At 35.3% G+C, this 13107-nt stretch overlaps 1 protein-coding gene across 1 annotated transcript in view; it reads left to right on the top strand.

Annotated features, from left to right (window-relative positions):
- Nucleotides 1-2986, top strand: part of REDIC1 (regulator of DNA class I crossover intermediates 1) — a gene marked incomplete at its 3' end in the record, with an annotated part of 58320 nt that extends 55334 nt beyond the window's left edge. Inside the window, 2 exon segments of the mRNA XM_081248142.1 lie at nt 2535-2580; nt 2583-2986. Of these exon segments, the coding sequence (XP_081104268.1) occupies nt 2535-2580; nt 2583-2986 (450 nt within the window).
- Between the last annotated feature and the right edge of the window lie 10121 nt (nt 2987-13107).

Here is a 13107-nt window from a genome sequence, read left to right as displayed (position 1 = left end):
TTCATGCTTATGAGATGATGAATGTGTTCATTGTTATTTACAAAACCCAGTCTTACTGAGATGTATGTGTGTGTATATGATAAATGCATTCTTCTTTTAAAAGAGTTTTTAAAAGAACCCATTCACAATAATTGAAAACCTAAAACAACCCATAATACACACAAAAAGAAAGTCTCAAGACTTATGTGAAGAAAACTATAAAATACTAGAATCTGAATAATTGGAGTGACATGTTTAATGCTGAGTGGGAACTGTAATCTGAATAATTGGAATGGCATTATATTCTGAGTGAGTTTCTCACAAATCACGTTTAAATGGAATTCTCCACTAATTCTTCCATCTTCGTTTCATCTACCTTTTGTCTCTAGCTCGCTGTCCAAACTGCTCTTGCTGAGGAAGGACACCAGTGACCTCTAACGATGCCAAATTCATTGGACAACTTTCAGTTTTTATTGTACAAGAATTTCTAACAATATTAGTAGAAATTATTCTTTTCTTTTCTTGAAATATTTTCTTCTCTTTGCTTTTGTGATACACACTACCTTAGTTTCCTGCATACCTCTCTGAATGCTACTTTATGCCTTTGCCCACTTCTCTTCCACCTTTTCCTGTATATAAATGTTGTAATGTTTAGGGTTTGCTTCAGGAGCCTATTCTTCTCTTAACCTACACTCCAAACTCTAGATGATGTTACATACTCCATTGATTTTTTATACTATTACCTGGTTGATGACAATTCTCAACTTTATGACTTTAGCTTAGATCCTTAATTAGGTGTCCAATTTCTTATTGGATATCTTCTTGGATATTTCACAAAAAAACTGAACACTTCTGATCTTCCCATATCAGTTTTTCTGATAGTTCCCATATTAGTAGATACCTTTTCTATCCACTTGGTTGTTCATGCCAGAAACTTTAGTTTGGCATTTCTTTCTGTCTCATCTGCCTTCCTTAACCATATTCACTTCATCACTTGATCCAATCCATTCTTACCTCCAAAATAAATTGCATATTTATCTACTTCTCACCTAGGGTACTAGGTGTCAGTACCCTAATCTAAGGTACCATCATCTTGTTCTTGAACTATTATGGTTGTTGCCCAAGAGATCTCTCTACTTCCACTCTTGCCCCACTTTTTCTCTACTTAACAGTCATCATGGGCTTTTGAAGACTTAAACTGAATGATGTTACTTCTATGTTTATTCAATGGATTCCTGTTTTACTTTAGAATCTAAACTGCTTTCACTAGTGACAGGCCATGTGTGATCTAGCCCCTGGCTACATCTCCAACTTCTAGTATTCCTCTCTCACCACACTTCACACATACTGACATTCCACTTCCTTAGCTTATTAAGTCTCTTTTCTGCTTCAGCACATTTATATATTCTGTTTCTTACCTTACTGTTATTCATCCTTTAGGTCACAGCTTAAATATGTCACTTCTTTTGAAAGCCCCTCCTTGGCTTTTCAATCTAAATTAGGCCCCTTAGTTATGCTCTTGAAGTGCTTCATGCTTGCTCTTCATAATGCTTTTTTCAACTTGTAATTACATATGCTTGTGTGTAATTATTTGATTAACGTCATTTCCACCCATAAGAGTGTGTGCTATAGAGAGCAGCAAATATGTCTGCTTCACTCACATTGCAGGTGCTGAGTATTTATTTCTTGAATAAATAAATGTACTGATCCTATTTTCTCTAATTTATGCCCTGCCAGTTTTAATGCTGTTTCTTGGGCTTACTTTTCCTATTTTAGTGCCAGTCAGCTGAGGCCTATATCTCATTTTAGGTTTTTTTATGTTAACTTTGCTTTTTATCTTTAGCTAGAATAATCAATACTTTCATATAAGATTTTTATTAAAACAGTATTTTGGTTAGTTCAGTAATTAAAAGATAAATTTTTCTTGAAGTTGAAAAATTCAAACTACTAAATTGAAATCTAGACCTATTAAAAGTTCTTAAAATTTGAGTTTTTATATAACAGTTTTGATATTTATTGCTGTTTAACCTTTCTTTTGTCTATTTGATTTCCTGTTAGCTGATACCATTCTTAATGAGTCTTTTTTGAGACTGAGCCCGTGAAAGATACAATATAGATATTTTTGACTTAATGACTCAATGAGTGAATATTAAAACAAACTGTATGTGTTAGCCTTTTCTTTCAAAGTTATACTTCTACTTCACTCTTTTTAAGTAGTTGAAGAGTATATGTTGTATTTCATTTCCTTTCTGTGAAAAGGTAGTAGGGTGATGTCACCTATGAATATGAAGACTAATAAATGACAAAAATCTTCTCTTTTTTGTGCTTTTGCATCTTTAATATAAGGATTATTATTATTGTTTCACGCTATTTTAAAATCCATAACCTTGATTAAAAAAAATTAAAAATCTAGGTTGATTTGCCACCTGCCAAAGTCTCTTCTTTTTTTGAAATTTTCTATAATGTGAATTTTAAGAATGTCTGCTTTGAGGTGATTAAATGATTTTTTTTTAATTTAAGCATCATTAACAGCAAAATTACTAAATTTCTTTTAGCCATCTGAAGGTGAAGATCAAATTGAAGGTTCAAATAGGAGATCCATCAAACCAAAGAAACAACTAATAATTTTTATTTAGAAAGCATGGAGAAACTTCCATGTGATAGGATTATTAAAAACAATGCCAAATTTCATAAACAAAATGAGGATTTTAACCAGTTCTCAATGAATAGTAATATAGATCAGTTTCCACAGTCTCAGTGTAATTCAGCACATATATTGCAAAACGTAACCAATAATAACTGCATTCTACAGGTTGCAAGGTGTGATGCATGGATACAAACGGAGAGTGAACCTGTAATGGAAGAAAAATTAGATGCTGCCATACAATGTGATATAATTTCAAAATGTAAATGTAGAAAAGATGTGTCTTCTTGTAATGTTGAAAGGGGCAATGAAAATATTAAGGCAGATACCACTGGAGGGCAGGAAATCCTTAAAAACAACTAATATTCTAAAACCTCAGCCTGAGATTTTGCATTTGGTTTAATGTTTAGAATTTTATAAACATAATAAAGAATGAAAATATTTTTGTAGCTAAGCAACTAAGTGGAAGTATTCAGAAGATATATTTTTAAATTTAATAATATTAATTTATGCTTTAATTTCCCATAGGTATTTTTAATAGCTTTAGTATGTCAAAGTTTTTTAGAAAGTAATATATATGTAAATTTACTGTCTATCATTCTTATGGTGATTATTCATTACGTTATGATATGCTGCTGTTTATGGATTAAAAATATGTTTAATTACTTCTTTGTTGCATTTATGTTAAAATTTAGTGCTATTGCATCTTTTGGCAAAAATGTTCTCTCCCAAGAGCTTAAGACAGAAAATAATACTAAATAATACTAAATATGTTTTATAACTTAATTATAAGAATTTTCTTAGCTACTTAACTATTATACCATCATTAAAAATTCTGGCATTAATTTTTAGATAAAGTATTTTTTTCTAATTTGGAGAACACTTTTTGTTGGTGCTTATTATATTAATTCAGAGGAATGTTTTTTCTCTTCAAGATTAAAAAAATGTTTTAATGCTTTTGTAAAAGAATTGATCAACATTGGAAAATAATTTGTTTACTAATTTTAATATTACATAATATTTTCATAAATAATGCATCAGAATTTCTCATTTGTAAAATATAGGCTTTGTTTCCAACATAACACTTATTTTTTTCTGTCAAGATTTTAAATGTTCACACTAGTCATTTTAGAAAATGGACATTTGTATGGATATATTACAAAGTGACCAGCAGGGGGCATTCTGATATCTAACTGTAACAAAAATAAAATTGTTAGGACTTTCTGTTAAAGGATGATTAGATGCTACATTTTTACATGTACACATATCACTCAATAGTTTGTTTTACAGAGGTGATCTGAAACATAACAATTTAGAAATACCAATAGCTAATATTTAAACAGTAGCAATCTTTAGGTTTTTAGCTAGTTTTAGGAAGCTCTCTTTGCTGCCTCAGAGAGAGCACAATGAACTCTAAAATAATTTTCTTAAAGTAGGGTAATCATCTCATGAAAGGGTAATATAATTATCTGATGTACACTGATAGTTTTTCAAAAGGCCAAATTTTCATTCTGATATTCAATAAAAAGTATTCCAGGGCTTCCCGGGTGGCCCAGTTGTTGAGAGTCCGCCTGCCGATGCAAGGGACATGGGTTCGTGCCCTGGTCCGGGAAGATCCCACGTGCCGCGGAGCAGCTGGGCCCGTGAGCCATGGCCACTGAGCCTGCGCGTCCAGAGCCTGTGCTCCACAATGGGAGAGGCCACAACAGAGAGAGGCCCGCATACCGCAAAAAAAAAAAAAAAAAAAAAAAGTATTCCATAGTGGATTGATTATCCTGAGCATTGTTTTGTAAAATATGACATATTGTAGTAATGAAGACCTATATATGGAAAAGAAGATGATACTGGTGATACTAGAATATGATTGAGCTTTGAATCTTGGGTTGTTTCAAATATCATGTAAACTGATTTTTTCCCCAAATACAAATCAAAGTCTAGCAGTTATTAAAAGCACATTCATTACAGAAGTTCACACCTAGTTACATTTTTATCAATATCATAATGTGGCAGTTAAGATTAGTAAGGTAAAGGAAAATATAGGAGCTATTTAGTGTAATGACTGCACACAATGATAGCAGGGTAAGGTTCAGTGTAGTAAAGAATTTAAACTTGCCCCAAAAGAGATCTGGTTTTTTACCCTTGGCTTTTGTGAGGTAATCTCTAAGCTCTTGGAGTGTCATGGCTGATAGAAGTGTCTTTGTTTGCCTTGGGACCTTGGGCCAAGCCAGATAGTTAACAGTGTGATTTAGGATGGGACTTTGGGTCAAGCAATATCAGCTCAACTTCCTAAGGGGCTAGAAACTGAAATCAGCCATATGGGCTGTCAGTCGTGCCACTGTGATAGAGCCAGAGTAAAGGCTCTGGACACCAAGGCTCAGGTGAGCTTCCCTGGTTGGGAGTACTGTGTGTTGTCACACATTGATACCAGGAAAATAACACTGTCCATGACTTGTAGAAGACTGGAAGCTCTGTATTACTTTCTTAGACTCTGTACTAAGTGCCTCTTACCTGGGCTGATTTTAATGTCTCCTTTCCTTGTAATAAACTATTAACTGTGAATATAACAGCTTTCAGTGAGTTCTGAGTCCTTCCAACAAATTATCAAATCTGAAGGTGCTCTTGGAACCCCTGAATTTTTATGGACTGTTCCCTAACATTGTAGTTGCTAACTCTTTAGGGAAATAAATATATTTGGATAGGAAAGTGAGTAAGATTTACAAAATAAAGAGGACATATATAACAGAATAGATTATAACATACTTCTCAAAATACTAGTTTAGAGTTTCTCTTGGTGAAACAATTTAATGAAAAAAATTACTGAGGGCCTTCCCTGGTGTTTTAGTGGTTGGGAGTCCACCTGCCGATGAGGGGGACGTGGGTTTGTGCCTTGGTCCGGGAGGATCCCACATGCCATGGAGCGGCTGGGCCCGTGAGCCATGGCCACTGAGCCTGCGTGTCTGGAGCCTGTGCTGCGCAATGGGAGAGGCCACAACAGTGAGAGGCCCGCATACCGCAAAAAAAATAAAATAAAATAACTGAGGTAAACATAGCTTTCTTCCATATTTGCAATTTAAGGTTTATAGAACAAAGTAATCCTAGCTAAGTTTTATCCAAATGAAACAAAATGGAAAATAATGATTCTGCACACATTTGCAATATAAACTGTCGATCACAGTGACTTCAAATAAAATACTGTACATCCAATAATGGCTATTGTATATAATATCAATCTGGAGTTTGTGTTTAACAGTTTGTGAAAAGTTGCCACCTGAAATAATATGAAGCTATATTTAGGGGTAGTCTCATGTAATTTACTTTTACAGCACATCATAATTGTAAGTTATTTGTGTAATTTCTTGTTTAATGTTTATTTTCCCCATGACACCATATATGGCAGTATGGCAAATGTCAGTACTCTGTTCACATTACCTTGGCACTTTCCATTTCAGTACATGCCAACCTGATTTCCAATTGCCAGCACATTTGACTCATTCCCTGAGGGGGTTCTCCTGGCAGCAGATACCTGTATGGCCTATGTGCAGGCAGGCAGGAAGTACCAGGGTATTAATACTGTCTGAAAGCAGTCTTTTTAGAGCAATGACTGATGGTAGATGGTGAATAAACACCCCAGTTCTCTTGCCTCTTGAGGAGGATAATGTCCTCAGAAGTGTGTTCTACACCACTGCTTAAAGTGTGATCCACTGACTTGTAACAATAACATCACCATTGCTTGAGAGTTGGTTAGAAATGCAAATTCTTAGAATCCACTCCAAAATTACTGTATCAAAATCTCTTGGAGTGGGGCCAAAGAATCTGTGCTTAAATAGGTGATGTTTATACATTCTAAAGTTGGAGAAACACTATTCTTCCAGAGTTCCTCAGAAGTATTATGCTTCAGTTGCTTTCAATGGTAACTTGCTTGATAGTAAGCCCTTTGTTCCTTCTTTTCCTGTCTCGCTTCTTCAATTCCATACCAGTGTTTCTTGAGATCACACCCCAAACATACTACATGCACTTAAATTCTTGGCTTATGATTTGCTTCTGAGGTAATCCATACTGACAAGTTAGGGACTATGACAAATAGGTGAATGAATCGTCTTTATTGGTGTCACTCAAATGTTAACAATAATTTTCTGGTTTTACAATTCTCTTGTACCAGTTTTCTATTTCTGCCACCTGCTGAAAACTCAGTAAATGGGACTAGAAGCATATAGACACAAGTGAAGAGAGAATTAGTGAAATGAAATATTCATCATAATTATCCAGATGCAGGAGAGAAAAAGAAATAGAAAATATGAAAGAGAGTTAAACAGTAACAAGGATATAATGAGAAACTCCAACATATGTTTAATTGAAGTATCAATAGCAGAGGAGAGAAATAGGATTTTGAAGAGATAATGGCTGAGAATTTTCCAGAATTCATCAGTCACATTAATCCACAATTCAAGGAGGCCAACAGATTCCAAGTAGTATAACTAATGTGACATCCATGTCTAGACCCAGCATAGTGAAATGGCAAACCTCAAAGACAAGATGTTGAAAGCAACTGGAGAGAAAATGACCTTCCTAGAAGGACGACAGCACTGTTAGGTTATTTTTAAAAGCAATAATGAATGCCAAAAGGCTGTAAAAATACCATCCAAATCCTGATAGAAAAATAACAAGTCACTCTAGAATTGTGTTTCCAGCCCTACAGATCTAGCACTATTTGACACCACCATACTAGCCAATACTAGCACGAAGGACCCAATTTTGTAAGCTACAGCAGTTTATATTTAAGCTCTTTGAATACAGGTAGTGATTTCTCTTTGTGGAAAAAGTTTCTAATTTTTTCACTGTTTGGTTTTTAACCCATATGCACAATTTTTCCACTGCTTCTATTTTTTTAGGCCCTCTTCTTATTGACTTTGCAACACTTGAAGTTGTTCCAGTGATGGACTTTATTTATCTTTTCAGTGTTTTCTCTGATGGTCTGCAATGTATATTCCTTTATGCCTGTTGCTGAGGAGCTACCACATGTTCTCTCATTGCTTTAAAATTACTATTATTTCAAACTTCTCTTTAATACTTAAAGCTTTACTTTTACATGCACTGCTTGGCCTTTTTGAATCAAGATATTTAGACCTGTTTTGAGTGTTGATATCTGTCTGTTTATATAGATATCCACAAATATGAAAACTTAAAAGATAACAGTGAATTAAGGTAACTGCTAAGTTTTTAATGGATGTGTGTTCATTTTGTGTATACCTATATGGTTCAGTTCAAATGAGTGCAGTTTTGTGCATTCACCTAATGTCCTGGGTCCACCCATCCATGGGCCAGCACTACTCCCAGGACATCCTGGGCCCTGGCCTGCCTACCAGCAGGTTGACACAAGCTCCAAGACACCTTGGAACCCTCAGCAATCCACACCAGGATCCAGCCCCAATCACAAGTGAGCTGACACCAGCTTTAGGATACCCTGGACCCTGAAGCCAGCCATGTCAGGAACCAGTCCCTCCTACCATCAGTTTGATACTAAATCCAGGAACCCCAGCTTAACAACCACCCACCCCAGAACTTGACTCCACCTACCAATAGGTCAACACTAGCCCTGGAGCCCCCTGAGGCTCCACAGCCAGCCATGTCATGACCTGGCCCCACTCACCAGTGGCCAGCAGCCTCTGCACAAGACAGGTTCTGGCCACCAACTGGACCAGGAACCAACCACAACTGCTAGATAGTCCATAGTAGTCAGTCCACCACCACAGAAGGACACATGCAGCCTACATAGGGGGCACCCCAGAGCATATAGCTCTGGTAACCAGATGGGAGTGCACTGCTGGGAAGCATAGAACATCTCCTACAAAAGGTCCCTTCTCCAAGATTGGAAAGTGTAACCAACCTACCAAATACATTGATATAAAAACAGCAAATTAGGCAAAATGAGGTGACAGAGAAATAAGTTCCAAAAAAAAAAAAAAAAAAAGGAACAAGGTAAAACCCAGAAGGGAAACTAAGTGAAGTGGAGATATGCAATCTACCCAATAAAGGGTTCAAGGGAATGACTGTAAAGATGTGCAAAAACTCAGGAGAACATTGGATGAACAGAATAAGAAGTTAGAAATCTCCAACAAAGAAAAATACAAAGAAGAACCAAACAGAGGTGAAGAAAATAATAACTGAAATTTCAGAATACACTAGAAGGAACAAATAGTACATTAGATGATACAGAGGAACAGATCAGTGAGCTGGAAGACAGAATAGTGGAAATGTCTGAAGTTGAACAGAAAAAAGAATAAGAAGAAATGAGGACAGTTTACTACCATTCACATTATAGGGCAGTCTCAGGAGGAGAAGAGAGAGAGTAGGGGCAGAGGACATATTTGAAGACATAAAAGATGAAAATGTCCTTAAACTGGAAGAGAAAACAAACATCCAGGTTAAGAAAGCACAGAGTGTCCCATACAGGATCATGCCAAAGAGTACCAGACCAAGACACATTGCAGTTAAAATGTCAGAAATTAAAGAGGGAGTATTAAAAAGCAGCAAGAGAAAAGCAACAAGTTACAGAAAAGGAAACTCATAAATCTATCTGCTGACTTTTAAGCAGAAATTCTTCAGGTGAGAAAGGACTGGTGCAATATATTTAATGAGATGAAAGGCAAAGAGCTACAACCAAGAATACACACCCAGCAAGGCTTTCATTCAGATTTGATAGAGTTTCATGGACAAGCAAAAGCTAAAAGAGTTTGGCACCACCAAACCAGTTTTACAACAAATGTTAAAGGGACTTCTCTAAGTGAAAAAGAAAAGGCCACAACTAGAAACAGGAAAATTACAAAAGAAAAAATCTCATTGGTAAAGGCAATGTATAGTAAAGGCAGTAAATCAACCACATACAAGCTAGTAAGGCTAAGAGACAAATGTAGTCAAATCAAATATATATCCACAGGGCTTCCCTGGTGGCGCAGTGGTTGAGAGTCTGCCTGCTAATGCAGGGGACACAGGTTCGAGCCCTGCTCTGGGAGGATCCCACATGCTGCAGAGCGACTAGGCCCGTGAGCCACAACTACTGAGCCTGCGCGTCTGGAGCCTGTGCTCCGCAATAGGAGAGGCCGCGATAGTGAGAGGCCCACGCACCGCGATGAAGAGTGGCCCCCGCTTGCCACAACCAGAGAAAGCCCTCGCACAGAAACGAAGACCCAACACAGCAAAAATAAATTAATTAATAAACTCCTACCCCCAACATCTTAAAAAAAAAAAAAGAAAGAAATATATATCCACAATAACTAGTTAAGCTATACACAAAAGAAAAAGATGTAAAATATGAGGTCAAAAACAATAAATGTGGGATGATAAAAATACAGTGTTGTTAAAATTCATTTGAACTTGAGAGATCAGCAACTTAAAATAATAATGTATACCTCATGACAATTACAAACCAAAAATCTATAATGATAAATACACACAAAATAGAAAGGAATCCAAACATAACACTAAAGAATGCCATCTAATCATAAAGGAAGAGAGCAAAAGAACAAAAGAACAAAAAATAACTACAAAAACAACCCCAAAACAATTAACAAAATGGCAATCAGTACATACATATCAATAATTACTATAAATTTACATGAACAATATGCTTAAATCCCAAGATACAGACTGGCCAAATGGATACAAAAACAAGACCCATATATATGCTGCTTATAAGAGACTGACTTTAGATCTAAAGCTACACACAGACTGAAAGTGAAAGGATGGAAAAAGATATTCCAGGAAAATGGAAATCAAAAGAAAGCTGGTGCATCAGTATTTATATCGACAAAATAGACTTTAAAACAAAGACTGTAACAAGAGACAAAGAAGGACATTGCATAATGATAAAGGGATCGATCCAAGAAGAAGATATAACAATTGCAAATATATATGCACCCAACGCAGGACCACCTAAATACATAAAGCAAATATTAACAGACATAAAGAGAGAAATTGACAGTAACACAATAATAGTAAGGGACTTTAACAGCCCACTTACGTCAACAGACAGATCATCTAGACAGAAAATCAACAAGGAAGCACTGGCCTTAAATGACCCATTAAGACCAGATGAATTTAATAGATAGATAGATAGGTAGATTATGGATATAGATAGAACATTCCATCCAAAAGCAGCAGATTACACAATCTTTTCATGTCCACGTTGAAAATTCTCCAGGATATATCACATGCTAGACCACAAAATCAGTCTCAGTAAATTTAAGAAAATTGAGACAATATCAAGCAACTTTTCTAACCACAACACTATGAGACTAGAAATCAACTACAAGAAAAAAACTGCAAAAAATACCAACATGTGGAGGCTAAACAATAAGCTACTAAACCAGTGGATCACTGAAGAAATGAAAGAAGAAATAAAATATGGGAGACATATGAAAATGAAAACACAATGGTCCAAAATCTATGGGACACAGCAAAGGTGTTTCTAAGGGGGAAATTTATAAATAGTGATAAAAGCCTACCTCAAGAAACAAAAAATCTCAAATAGAAAACCTAACTTTATACCCAAAGGAACTAGAAAAACAAGAACAAGTGAAACCTAAAGTTAGTAGAAGGAAAGAAATCATAAATATCAGAGCAGAAATAAGTAGAGACTAAAAAAATAGAAAAGATCAATGAAGCTAAGAGCTGGGGAATACCAAGCATACAAATAACTTATGCCTATTTTGCTCAAACAATTCCAAAAAATCGAAGAGAACAGTCCCAAATTCATTTTATGAAGCCACCATCACCCTGATACTAAAACCAGAAAAAGACACTGCCAAAAAAAAAATTATAGGCCAACATCTTTGACGAATATAGATGAAAAATTCTTAACAAAATATTAGCAAACCAAATCCAAGAATACTTAAAAAAAGATCATACACCATGGCTAAGTTGGATTCATTCCAGGGTCACAAGAATGGTTTGACATAAAAAAAAATCAATGTGATACACCACCTTAACAAAAACATGATCATCTCAATAGACTCAGAAAAAAGTTTTTGATAAAATTCAACATCCATTTATGATAAAAATTCTCACCAAAGTGGGTATAGAGGGGACATATCTCAACATAATAAAAGCCATCTACAACAAACCACAGCAAACATCATAATGGTGAAAAGCTGATAGCCTTCCTACTAAATTCAGTAGCAAGACTAAGATGTCCACTGTCACCATTTCTATTCAACATAGTATTGGAAGTCCTATCCACAGCAGCCTAACAAGAAAAAGAAATAAAATGTATCCTAAATTGGAAGGGAGGGGGTAAAACTGTCACTCTTTGCAGTTGACATGGTACTCTATATAGAGAACCCTAAAGTCTTGACACAAAAACAAATAAATCAATTCATCAAAGTAGCAGGATACAAGATTAATATAAATAAATCTGTTCCATTTATTTTCACTAACAATAAAATATCAAAAAGAGAAAGTAAAGAATAATTCCATTTAAAATCTCATCAAAAAAATAAAAATAAAATACCTAGGAGTAATTTAACCAGAGAGGTGAAAGTCCTATACACTAAGCACTATATAACATTGATAAAGGAAACTGAAGATAATTAAAAGAAATGGAAAGATATCCTGTTCTCTTGGATTGGAAGAATGAATATTGTTAAAATGGCCATACTACCCAAAGCAATCTACAGATTTAATGTCATCCGTATGACATTTTTCACAGAACTAGGGCAAATAATCCTAAAATTTATATGGAACTGCAAAAGACCCAGAATTGCCAAAGCAATCCTGAGAAAAAGAACAAAGCTGGAGGCATAACCCTCCCAGACTTCAGACAATACTACAAAGCTTCAGTAATCAAAGCAGCATGGTATTGGCACAAAGACAGACATATGGATCAATGAAGTAGAATACAGAGCCCAGAGATAAATCCATGCACCTATGCTCAATTAATCTACAACAAAGTAGGCAAGAATATACAATGGATAAGACAGTCTCTTTAACAAGCTGTTCTCAGAAAGCTGGAAAGCTACATGTCAATCAATGAAATTAGAAAACTTCACACAATATGCATAAAAAAACTAAATGTGGCTTAAAGACCTAAATATGAGACATGACACCACAAAATTTCTAGAAGGGAACATAAGCAAAATATTCTCTGACATAAATCGTAGCAGTATTTTCTTAGATCAGTCTCCCACGGCAAAAGAAGTAAAAGCAAAAATAAACAAATGGGACCTAATCAAACTTAAAAGCTTTTGAACAGCAAAGGAAACTATCCACAAAACAAAAAGACAACCTATGGAGTGGGAGTAAATATTTGCAGATGTTGTGACTGACAAGGCATTATATCTAAAGTATAAAAATAACTTATGCAACTCAATATTGAAAAAAACAAACAACACTATCAAAAAAATGGGAAGGAGACCTGAATAGACATTTCTGCAAAGAAGACATACATATATCCAACAGGTATGTGAAAAGATGCTCAACATTGCAAATCA

The sequence above is a fragment of the Mesoplodon bidens genome (assembly GCF_964165515.1).
Source record: "Mesoplodon bidens genome assembly, chromosome: 11".
Lineage (NCBI taxonomy): Eukaryota > Metazoa > Chordata > Mammalia > Artiodactyla > Ziphiidae > Mesoplodon > Mesoplodon bidens.
Note: the sequence above shows the minus strand (reverse complement) of the source record. Positions and strands in the feature narration are given on the sequence as shown.